Genomic DNA, 11789 nt, shown 5'->3' with positions numbered 1-11789 from the left:
AACTCTTTTTTTTTTCCTTCTTTTTTTGAAAGAATATACAAATATCAAATACATACCCGTATTGGACATTCTTGTCAAAACCATCCATTTCTAATCTCTTGAGCAAACTAGTTAACTAATTATTAAATATAATGGTAAGGCACATTAAATTTCTAAAGGAGAAGGCAAGAATTTTAGAAACGACATTGTTGAGAGAGATAATTATATATTCCCAAACATTTCATGGATCATAAAACAGGCATAAAAGAAACATTGATTGTACAAAAAAGTATAACTTAACAAATAATTCGTACTTGAATTTATCAATAAAAAGTTCATTCTTTATACAAAGTAGTAAGAAATATTATCATCAAAGTAGTATTTTCAAAAAAAAAAAAACACACAAATTTGATACTAAGACAACATAGTTTTTAAATTTTTTTTATAAATATATTTGTTACATAATCTTTTTCATCATTATAAAAGAATAGACATAAATTACTAGTATTTTCCTAAAATCTTCTACCAGACAAAAATTTAAACGACTATCAGAATCAAAAACATTGAAAGAACACACAATGAACCTTGTTCTTCCTTGTGCTAACGCCTTTTGATGTTGGCATTGGCACACAATAAATCTTGTACTTCCTTGTGCTAATGTCTTCTCATGTTGGTATTGGCATAATGCCTTATGATGTTGGCATTGACATCAAAAAGTATTAGGCCAATGCCAACCTCAGAAGGTATTAACACAAGGAAGACCAAGGTCCATTGTGTACCAATGCCAACATCAGAAGGCATTAGCACAAGGAAGAACAAAGCCCATTGTGTGTTTTTTCAATGTGTTAGATTCTGATTGTCAGTTTCCTTGCGCTAATGCCTTCTAATGTTGGCATTGGCACACAATGAGTCTGTTCTTTCTTTTGTTAATACCTTCTAATGTTGGCATTGGCATTCTCATTGGACTTCCCATCGATTCCCATCCTAATCTGTAACAATATTCATCAAAAAATAAAGTTAGATTTGTTTCCATTCTTCATTTTCTTTAAAATATTTCTAGTCGATTCTTATATACTTTTGAGTTTAAAAATATTCGATCGAGTTTAAAATAGAATAGATAGTTTTATATTCAATACATTCAAAATCGGGTTTGTTCAAATATTATCGGATACATAAATATCCGACACTCACCCCTCGAAAATCCGAGCAACATAGAAACAAAAATTTCTTTTTGCACACTTACACAGGAAAAGTAAAGGATCCGGTGCTACCATCAGATTGACAAGAGTCTCTTGATTCTTCTGATCTCTTTAAGCTAGCTGAAACTAACTCTACTTCCCAACAAATGCTGCCCCTTTTTTCATCACCCTATATGTAAAACCAAAACCGTTACCCGAAATTTTTCTTTTAAAAATATATATATTTGTATTCAGTGCACGTTCAAAAACAGGTTCAGATATGATTCTCCAAAGATGTGAAAAAAGTTTTAGTAAACACTCTTTGGGGATTTCTTCAAAGATACGTTTCACTTCTTATCTAATAGTTAAACAACCTCATAGCATGATTTTCAAAATATGCTTATATCCAACACTTCTCAAAGATTTCTTGAAAGACAAACCTTGTGGCTATCTAACAGGAAAATGACTTCTTTGAGGTTTAGGAATACTAAACTAAGCAAATTTCCACTACCTAAGCATTTCCGACATATTCAAACATAAGTTTGAGCATAGCTGAGAAAATCGGATCAACTCGTTTCAAACACACATCACATACGATACCCATTCGAGGGTTTCTTCAAAGTCAAGTCTCATAGGTATCTAACTTGGAAATGATCTTTGGACCTCTATAGGTACAAAACTATGCTAAATTTCGTTAAACGTAACAACTTCCAATAAATAATTCTCTAAATATTCGAAAAAATTGTCAATAATCGTAAACCAATGTTTCAAAGAAATCATAGGCTCACGGCTCACCTGTTCTTTAGTAGCATTGGCCTCTCCTTCACTCGCGTCTTCATTTGATCTTCCTTCATCACTGCTCAGCTCATCTCTTTCGGCGTCCTCCGTAGAATCAATCTGTTCCAGTACAAATCGTTCAGTTTGGATATATTTAGTTTTTTGTTCTATTCAGAAAGGTGTGGTGTTTGTCTTTTCGGTCCGTTCATCTAAAAGAAATAATGAAAACGCGCATAACTAACCGCCTATAAATATTAACCGAAAATTGAACCGACTTAGGTTAGTCGGTTTGGTCAGTGAATCAGTTAACCCATGTCAACCGGAACTAAGCTATTTTTAACCGAGTTTTTTTCACCCCTATTTGTAGGGTTCTTAGAATGTCACATGTCCATGCCTATGTTAGAAACGGGTTTCAGACATGAATACTTCAAGTAATCAATGGAACATAATTAACCTTTCTATTAACCGGCCATGAACTTCTTTCGGATTTGTTCGATTCTATCATAACATCAAAAGCTCCATCTTCTTTAAAGCAAAAAATTAAGTATTCTTCATCAGGAAGATATATCCAGCTCGAGTTTTCGCTTTCATTGTCCACTGAAACTATGCTTTTCGATATTGTCCGACTGTGGTTCCGCCGTTTTCTATTTTTGTCACTAATCTTCCTATCTTCCGTGTTGTCTTTCGTTTCGGCGACAATGTGTCCCATTGGATGTTTCAACGACGGAGACGGATTCATCTCTGCCGGTTTCTCTTCTACAATCCACCAAATACATTGAAAACACAATAAAATATACTATCACAATCGATTACAATAACTATGGAAGTAAACTCGAAAAATCAATTTCTGCAAATACATTAAAAACATAAAACATGCTTTCGCAATCAAGTATAATGAATCTTGTAACGATTCCGAAGCTTTAATAACAAAACAAAATTACCATAATGATTCCAACACAAACAAAAATCATAGGACAACAAATATGAAAAACAAATCATAACAAATACAATAAATATGGAAGGCAAACCTGAAGCATAAAGAGATTAAGAAGTTCACTTTTTACGTAAGAAAATTACCAGGGAATCTGCGAGCCAAGAAACATGAAGCAAACTCCCTAACACTCCATCTAACAAGCACCGTGAATATTGATGGAGTACACATCTTCTTTTTCAAATTTTCTTTGGTTGAGGAGTTTTGAATTTGAAAGATATGAAGAGAAGATGCAATGAAATAATAATAACTGAGAGAGAGAGAGAAGCCATTGAATGAATGATAATAAATATAAGGGCCGGTTATGATTTTGTACGCAATGGTTAAAAAGAATAAAAGGGAAACATAAAGAGATATTTATTACTAACAAAATATTTTTTTTCTTTTTTATAGTAATCTATATATCTATATATAAAAAAATATTTTTTTAAGGGAAGTTGAGTGAAGTTTTAACAATCTTGTGTGATTATTGAAAAAATATATATATATGTTACTAAAATTTTATAGAAAATCAAACATTTAATTACATAATGTTCACTTTTATCTTACAACTTTACTTTTCTTGCAAGAAACTAATAATTTTAATTTATTAATGTTGACTAACTTCCTTTTATAGATTGATAGTATATTTTCATTGATTTTCTTTAAATAAATCTAATAAGCAGGAGATTTCAAGTTAAAAAGGTAAGAGTCGATTGAGTCCTAACTCGATTGGAATGGACATTGTTGTCAATGTTGGAGAACGTAAATTTGAGTGTACTGAAGTGCATTATACTCCTATTTATGGGTTGGAAGGGGCTATGAATAATTTTAGGCATCGTGTAACAAAAAGAGTGGATATAATCAATTTATTAAAAAAAAGTTAAAAAGGGTGAGATTTAAGCTATAAACGTGGAACTTTTATATATACATAAACAAATTATATGTAATAATTAAGATACGTTTGAATATAAAGAATTGCCCATTATAGAAAAGAAAAGTAATAAATATAATTTATATATGTACACAATTAATATTAAAGCTAAAGAAATTTAAACTATTTAAATACGTTTTAATGTAAAATAAATCTCTTTTTCTATAATGAACCCATAATTATAGCCAATAATTTAAACTATTAAATATAATATAATAAAATTTTCTTTTTTTGTGAATAAACACAAATTAACTATATTAAGCTATCATAAATGAAGGGTTTTATCAATCCCCAAGGTTGGCTAGCTACGAGCTCCTTAGGTAGGCTTACAAGCACTTGTACGTTCGTGCTCCTTTCCGAAGTCATCTTAGTAAGACAATCAACAAATTAATTTTTCTCCTTTAGAATATACTTGATTTGCCATTGTTTCATGGTCCGTGTTAATTAAATTAACAATACATTGTTAAAATTTACATCCATATGTATCACGGAGAAATAAATATTGTAATATGTTTATTTAAAGTAAAATTATTGAAATGCTTTAATAATTTGTTTTAAATAAATTTAAAATTTTAAGTATTCAATATTTCCATAATACACAATGGTAAATGTAATTAATATATTTGTAAATAACGAGTAAATATATTAATTTAAAACTTTTTAAAATTGATTAAGTAAAATATAATGCCATATATTTTAAAATTCAATTTTAATTAAATGGTTAAACTAATACCTTTTTACGATATTAGGTGCGTTTGCACATGATTTTATATATATATATTTTTTTTAATTTATTAAATAATATATTTTTACTAATTAAATGAGAAAAGTCAATAAATATTGGAAAATAATTAAAAATAAAATAATATTTAGCACAATATTTAAAAAAGGGTAATTTGAAAATCGTAGTTTAAATGATAGACATGTTCAAGGGAAGGCCTTTCATGGCAGATGACCTTTCCTTTTTCTGTTCTTTTTTTCTTACATGAAAAGATTATGATGGAATTTTTATCATTAATGCTTTACTTTTTTGAGATTATAAAAATAGCTAAATTTCAATTTTGATTTTTATATTTTCATTCAAATTTGAAACTGAATTTTTATAATTTAATTTTAACATAATTTGACACCTCGATTCTTATAATGCCATTAGTTAATTTAAATACTTATTTTTTTTATTAAAATACCGATATTTTTAAGGATTGTTAGCATCATTAAATTTCTTTATTAAATTTAGGTTCATTACGGTGTCATCTTTTTGTTACATGGATATCAAGTGAGTTTCTTTTTAATTTCAAAATGTCGTTCTAGTAAATTTAATAAAAGAATTATAACAATGTTAATAAATAGACCTAAATTTTAAAATTCAAAAAGTAGAGGGGCTGGATTCCTAAAAATAAAAGTATGAAGATTAAATTTGAGCATATTATAACCTTCGAAATTTTACTCTATGATTTAATTAGAAAATAAATAATTAACCCAAAACGAAGCATGGGTGATTCTATAGTAGTTTACCTTTTTTTTTCATAGGACTTGTCGTGGTCCATCATTATTTTAAACGGTAAACTATACCTAAGATTACTAAATTATCAGTAAATTTATCTTTAATTACTTAACTTCAAAAAATTACAAAATTATCACTGAATTATTTGAAAGTTTTCATTTAAGTTGTTGAACTATTCAAAAGATTTTATTTAAGTCATTGAGTTGTGAAGTTTTTTTTTTAAAAGCTCAACTAGTAAACTCCAAGCAACGATTTGACGATCATTACTCATCGACGAGTAGAAAAACATACTTTAGATCCAAATCGATCTGATGGTCAGTGTTGGAGATTAGAGAGAAAAGTTGTTTTAATTTTTGTTTGTAGATTCGTAACTTTTAAAACTGTTCCATAAAAAAAACTGAACTATAAAATAAAAGGAGGAGAGCTTTCGAACGATGTAAGCAGTGCAAAAAAAGAATGTCATACAATAATAATTTTAACAACCCAAAAACTTAAATGAAAATTTTCAAATAGTTTAATGCAGGGGTGTATTTAGTGGAGGCTGGTAGGGGCCCCAACCCCCCGCCCCTAAAATAAAAAATTTTCCATTTAGACCTTTAAAATTTTTTAAAATTTAAAATTAGTAAAGGTAAAATTTCACTTTGGTCCCCCTTAAAATGATAAAAATGTGATTTAATCCTTTAAAAATTATAAAAATATAAGCTACTCAAATGGTGAAATTGCATTTTTATTATCGTAAAAATTACAACTTAATTTCATTCCCTAAAATTTTTTTGGCTTCATCCCTGGTTCAATGACCAATTTATAACTTTTTGAAGTTGAATGACCAAAATGTAAACTTACTAATAGTGTAGTGACTTTAAATTTAGTTTATCCTATTTTACAAATTGGACGTTGACAAACTCATTGTTGTAACTTAACCGTCTAATATTCTTTACTTTGGAGATTGTAGGGACTATAGTTAGTTTAAGAGAGTTATGAGTACTTTAGAACTTGTATAAAAAAATGGATAAATTATATTAGTACACCCAATTATTAATATTTTCTTGATCACCCAACTTCGAAAAGTTATTCATAGCTTTACTTTTACATTGAATGAATATAATTATTTAGATATGCGACATATAAACGTAAAATTACAGAAAATTAAAATTTATACATAACACTACACTTTATATCGAAGTTCATGTATTGTGTTGATATTTATCTCAAATTAAAAAATCAACAAAAAATTTACTATTTTTAGTTTACGAGTAGAAATTCAATCACACGTAATACATAGAGAGAGAATCAAATCCAATTATTGCAGGATTTCAACCAAACTTGAAACATTTTACCAATAATGCTGAGTACATTATTGAAATTTTTAGGTTAAAATGTGTCTATAGTTTATATATTTTTCAAAAATTAGTAATTTAATCTCTATATTTGTACTTATAAAAAATTAATTCTTTTATTTTTTTTAAAATTTTAAAATCCAGATTCAACTGATAAATACTATTAATGTTTGCTGTTAAATTTGTTGTGATATTTTGAAATAATAATAAAAAACCTTTTTACTAACTTGAATTTTGAAATCTGAAAAGTAGAAAGATTAATTTCCTGAAAATAGAAGATGTAATTTTCGAAAAGTAGAAAGGGTATAAGCATATTTTAACCAAATATTTAATACCATATACAGAGAAGGAAAAGTGAAATTAAGTCCTTACAATATATTATATGTTCATGTTTATGTTTATGTTTATTGTCATTCATACAAATATAATTACAAGTTGCGTTAATTTTTGTTTAAATAAATAATGAAAAGTAGGTAGCTAGATATTTCCTTCTTTTATATAATTAAAGCATCCATCCTGGGAAATACCCATTCACATTTTGGCTATGCACTGCAGCATTCATCTCATCCGAAACCACATCATTGCTATATCTGCAAAATTAGAAATAAAAATTCCAATTCATTAAATAAATAAATGTGGCTCAATGGCAGAGGGAATCTCCTTTAAATGAAAAAAATTGTAAAAGTAAAGAAAATTATGGTTCATTCCTCTTTAAATTTTATAACTTCATACATTATAAAATTATTTTGATTTCTCAAAAAAATTCTTGCTCCTCCACCAAGGGACACCTTATTGCTAATAAAATAATGAAATATACATTTTAACCCTCTAAAAAATTTATAACTCAATTTTCATCCTAGAGTTAAAACCAAAGGAAAAACGTACCCGATTTGTGAAGAGCAATTGGCCCCAAGAGGGTGAAAAAATGCCTCAGATTGAGCTGCTGTGAGGCGATTGTAAGGTGGAATGCTTGGCCCTCCAATGTTGTCCCATGCTAGCCCTTGAGGAACTTGTGTGCTCAACTCCTCCAACTAATCAAACATTATATATGTTATAATCCCTGCATTAGTATGGTGTTTGTGTATTTTCTCAAGTAATAATATTTGTTTCTTAATTAAAAAACGATTAAATTCTAGTTTTAATCCGTTTATAATATTTAAGGGGGAAGAGAGAAGGAGTCACCCTAGTTTGAACTCGGGACTGATGTTAACAACGACTTTTTTGTCTTAAAATGTCGATGTAGATTTGTCTTAAAAACATCCCTTCTAACTAATTATAATATTGATGTTTTATGTGCGTTGGAAAAGATGTTTTTTATGAAATCTACATCAAGCCAATCACATTATAAAAGCAAAGAATCATAGTGTAAATATCAAAACCAAATTATCATAATCTAGGGACCAAAACCAAAAGTTGGAACATCTTAAATACCTTCCTTCTCAAGGATTTGTTGGCATCCACTAGCAGTTTCTCCTGTACCAAAAAAATAAGGGCAAAATTGATTTTTTAAAATGCATGTCATAAGCGTTTATTAATATTTGAATATAAATATTACAATATAATCTTTCGGAAAAATGGAAAAACGATCCAAATTATAATGTTGGGTTTAGTTTTTATTGATTTGAATAATAATTAGATATATTTGCTTCATGTAAAAAAGTAATCAAACCAAATTATACTTTATAATTATTTCAATTTTCAGGTAATGACGTAACTCAATTTCATAATGTACATCACCATACCTCGACGGAATTCAAGTTTAAGGACTAAAATAGATGTAATTCCCAAGTTCAAATAGCAGAGTAGACTAAAAAATATAGATACCAAGTTGAAGGACCAAAATCACATTAAACCAAAAAAATATTTATTTTCATAAATAAATGAATACCCTGTTATGAAGGTCGTGGAGCTGATCAAGCATGGCTTGAACCTACGAAGTAGATAAAAGAGAACAATAAGATTATGACAATACAACAAATTTAAAGCATAATCAGGGCATACTTTAGATTTATTGGTTGCCTAATTTTCTTTTAATCCTTTTAATTATTTTGAATCCGATAATTAAAACAATTCTTAAAAAATAATTAATGAACTACTTGATGGAGCAGGTTTATAGACATCTAGTTACAGGTGAGTTAAATTAATTATTTAAAATAATATTTTTTAATTTAAAGAAAATAATATATTGCAAACACCCAACTCATATCAAAACAAATAAAAACACGATAACTCATTATTAGTGATTATAAATAACTTAATATCAATAATAACTTTATATAAACATAACTCGAAATAAAAAAATCCGAGATTTGATATAAATCCTAAATTATAATCCTGAAACCTCAAATTCGAAGAAAGAATATAATAGTTATAATTAATATTTAATTATATTCAAATAAAATGACTAGTCTTCCACTATTTTTTTCCTAATAATAACACGTTTGGTAGTACATAAAAATTAAAAACCGAGGGTGCATCTAATCAATTAATTAACTCTAAATTACAGCCTGCTTCATCTTTCTTATTTGTAAAATGCATCCTAAAACCACGTTTTTCATATTTTGATTTTATAACTTTACCATCTTTTTTTGGTCTTATAAGATGCTTACTAATTTGGTTTTTTTTTTTCTTTTTACCTTGGTTGATCTTATTTGCTTCAAAGATGCCTCCAATTGATGTTCAAGTTGATCAAGTTCCTTTGAGTCCAATGGCCCTAAATCTTCACCAAGTAGGTTTCTATAACATCATTTCCAACCAAAAAAAAAAAGTTCAGAATTCAATTATAATAATTTACGCGAATATTATTTATAATTTTTTTAAATAATCTCATTATAGATTCCGATTTTTTTTTTGACAAAATGTCTAAAACTACTTTGAAGAGAATAATGTGTTTCAATGCACTCGAACCTATATCCTCCTGCACTGATAATAATGTCCATGCTAATTGAACTGAAACTCAATATATTGAATCATGATGGTATCATAATCTATAATATATTTAATAAAATAATAGTTTTGAGCCAATTGAGTCATAGCTTGATTAACATTGATATTGTTATCAGTGTAGGAGGACATGGGTTTGATTGCGCTGAAATGCAACATCCTCCTTAAAGTTAAGGAGGGATTGTGGATAGTTATATGCATTGTATCAAAAATAGCTAAGAATTTGAGGAAAAAATATAATATAAAATTAAACATTGATCAATATTACCTTTGAGATCTTTGTAGCACCTCAACTCTTGCTTTCAGCTTCAAATATTCTTGATAACTGTTCTGCTTGTCACACAATATATATAATATAAAATCAAATTTATAGTTGGGAGTGTGACTTGATTTAAAATGCTATTTGGTTCGGTCCGATTTCAACATGGAAACAGAATTTAACTGTACCTGAGTTTCACTGATTGATCGGCTGTTGTCAAGTGTACTGTAACTGCACTTCTGGTATTTTTCAAGTGTTTTCGTCATGCTAAGAAACGAAGATAAAAAATAAATAAATATTTTTTTAAAAAAGTAAAAATAAATATAAATATTCAACATGAAATTATATGAAATAATCAAACAAGCTTATTTATTTTAAAAAAATTTAAAATGTATTAAAGAAGCTGGTGTCTATACATATTAAAACAGTTTATATATATATATGGAGTTTTTTACCCTGAAAGCAGTGCTTTAGAAATGGTAATTATAATTTAATTAAATATATTTACTAAACAAAAGAACTATGATGAAAATTGAAGAATACTCAGCCAAATTGTCTTATTTGCTAAGTTGTTTTTGCAGCTTTTGGAAAACAACAGTCTTTGCACTGCAGAAACATCAAATCTCTCATAGGGACCAAATCATAACAGTAATAAAACCCTGTTTAATTTTAAGCCCCCAAAGACTTTTTATTTATTTTTTCCTTTTGAGTAAAAGAAACAAAGATCATGCACCAACATAACCAGAACTTGCTTTGAATCTTCTTTCTCAAAGGCCAAAACCCTAATTTTTTTTCCCTTCAATAAACACCAACTTCACTTATGAAAACTGTTTTTTTCTTTCCTTTTTTAAAGACAAAAATTTATATATATATATATTTTAAAGAAAACAACAACAGATCCTCTCAAGAACAGCTTTAAGAAACTGTACTTCAAACAAATAAAGATCAAAATAACCCAAAAACCATTCATCAATGGGGAAAAAAATGAAGAACAAACCCCCCAAAAAACCATGTCTTTGTTCATCAAAAAGATACAGATCTTTGAACTACAAACAAAAAACAAAACCCCAACGATAGTATAATAACATTTCACATACATACATACATGAACGGGGAAAAAACAATATACCTAGGGCTGCTACAAAACTCATAGAGCTTGCCACGATTAGAGAAGACGATAAGGGCAACCTCAGCATCACAAAGAACTGAGAGCTCATAAGCTTTTTTAAGTAACCCATTTCTTCTCTTTGCAAACGTGACTTGCCTGTTGATTTTGTTTTCAATTCTCTTCAACACAACTCTCCCCATTTTTTTTTCTCTTTTCTTTTTTTACCTAAATTTCTCGCACTTCCTTTACCACTCTTTATTTTCTTTTCCGGTCTTAGCTAAGAAAGTGTGAGAGAATTGAGCTTGTTTAGGGGGGGTACTAAAACGGATAAAAGTGAGAATTAATGATAAAGAGAGAAAGAGGAAAAAAAAAAAAAAGGTTTGTGGAAAATAAACCTGAGGTTCTCAGTGAATTGTTATGTCATGGACTCTATACGTATTATGTTATGCTTAGCTTTTTTTGTGTTTTTTTTCCTTTCACTTTCTACTTCCCATAAGAAAAAGGTCTATTTTTTATTTGCGTACCCCTATTTTTATGATGTTTGGGATTTCAGCTTATATGAAAGATAGGCTCCCAAACTATGCAACTTTTATCATTTAGGTACTTTTTTTCTTTTTTTTTCAAAGTAGGTACCTAAAGTTTTATTTCGATACCACTTTAGATATTAACTGGTAACTCCGATTAAAAAGATGCATAATTTGATTGTTCAAAGGTTTTTTTAACCGGAGTAAACATTTACAATATTTTTATTTAATTAAAAATTTCATGTGGCATAATTTGATTGGTTTAAAGGGTTTTGT

At 28.3% G+C, this 11789-nt stretch overlaps 2 protein-coding genes across 3 annotated transcripts; both read right to left on the bottom strand.

Moving 5' to 3' along the window:
* Positions 1-400: 400 nt before the first annotated feature.
* LOC107931404 (protein BREAKING OF ASYMMETRY IN THE STOMATAL LINEAGE) lies at positions 401-3190 on the bottom strand. The gene is made up of 5 exons (XM_016863284.2): positions 3012-3190; positions 2389-2690; positions 1953-2054; positions 1223-1347; positions 401-968 (listed from the first exon to the last, which is right to left on the bottom strand). Exons 1-5 carry the CDS (start codon positions 3094-3096, stop codon positions 863-865), a joined length of 720 nt encoding a protein of 239 aa, XP_016718773.1. The 5' UTR covers positions 3097-3190; the 3' UTR covers positions 401-862.
* Positions 3191-7034: 3844 nt separating this feature from the next.
* LOC121221063 (agamous-like MADS-box protein MADS2) lies at positions 7035-11388 on the bottom strand. Of its 2 annotated transcripts, none has more exons than XM_041101479.1 (8): positions 11011-11388; positions 10070-10148; positions 9891-9952; positions 9316-9415; positions 8568-8609; positions 8111-8152; positions 7565-7710; positions 7035-7269 (listed from the first exon to the last, which is right to left on the bottom strand). In XM_041101479.1, the coding sequence occupies exons 1-8, from the start codon at positions 11187-11189 to the stop codon at positions 7182-7184; spliced, it is 738 nt and encodes a 245-aa protein (XP_040957413.1). In that variant the 5' UTR covers positions 11190-11388; the 3' UTR covers positions 7035-7181. The 2 variants fall into 2 exon arrangements, with proteins under 2 accessions (XP_040957413.1, XP_040957412.1); XM_041101478.1 differs by having other exon boundaries at positions 9891-9970; positions 11011-11363.
* Between the last annotated feature and the right edge of the window lie 401 nt (positions 11389-11789).

The sequence above is a fragment of the Gossypium hirsutum genome, chromosome D09, assembly GCF_007990345.1.
Source record: "Gossypium hirsutum isolate 1008001.06 chromosome D09, Gossypium_hirsutum_v2.1, whole genome shotgun sequence".
In the NCBI taxonomy this organism is placed as follows: Eukaryota; Viridiplantae; Streptophyta; class Magnoliopsida; order Malvales; family Malvaceae; genus Gossypium; species Gossypium hirsutum.
This window is presented reverse-complemented; position numbering and strand designations above follow the sequence as displayed.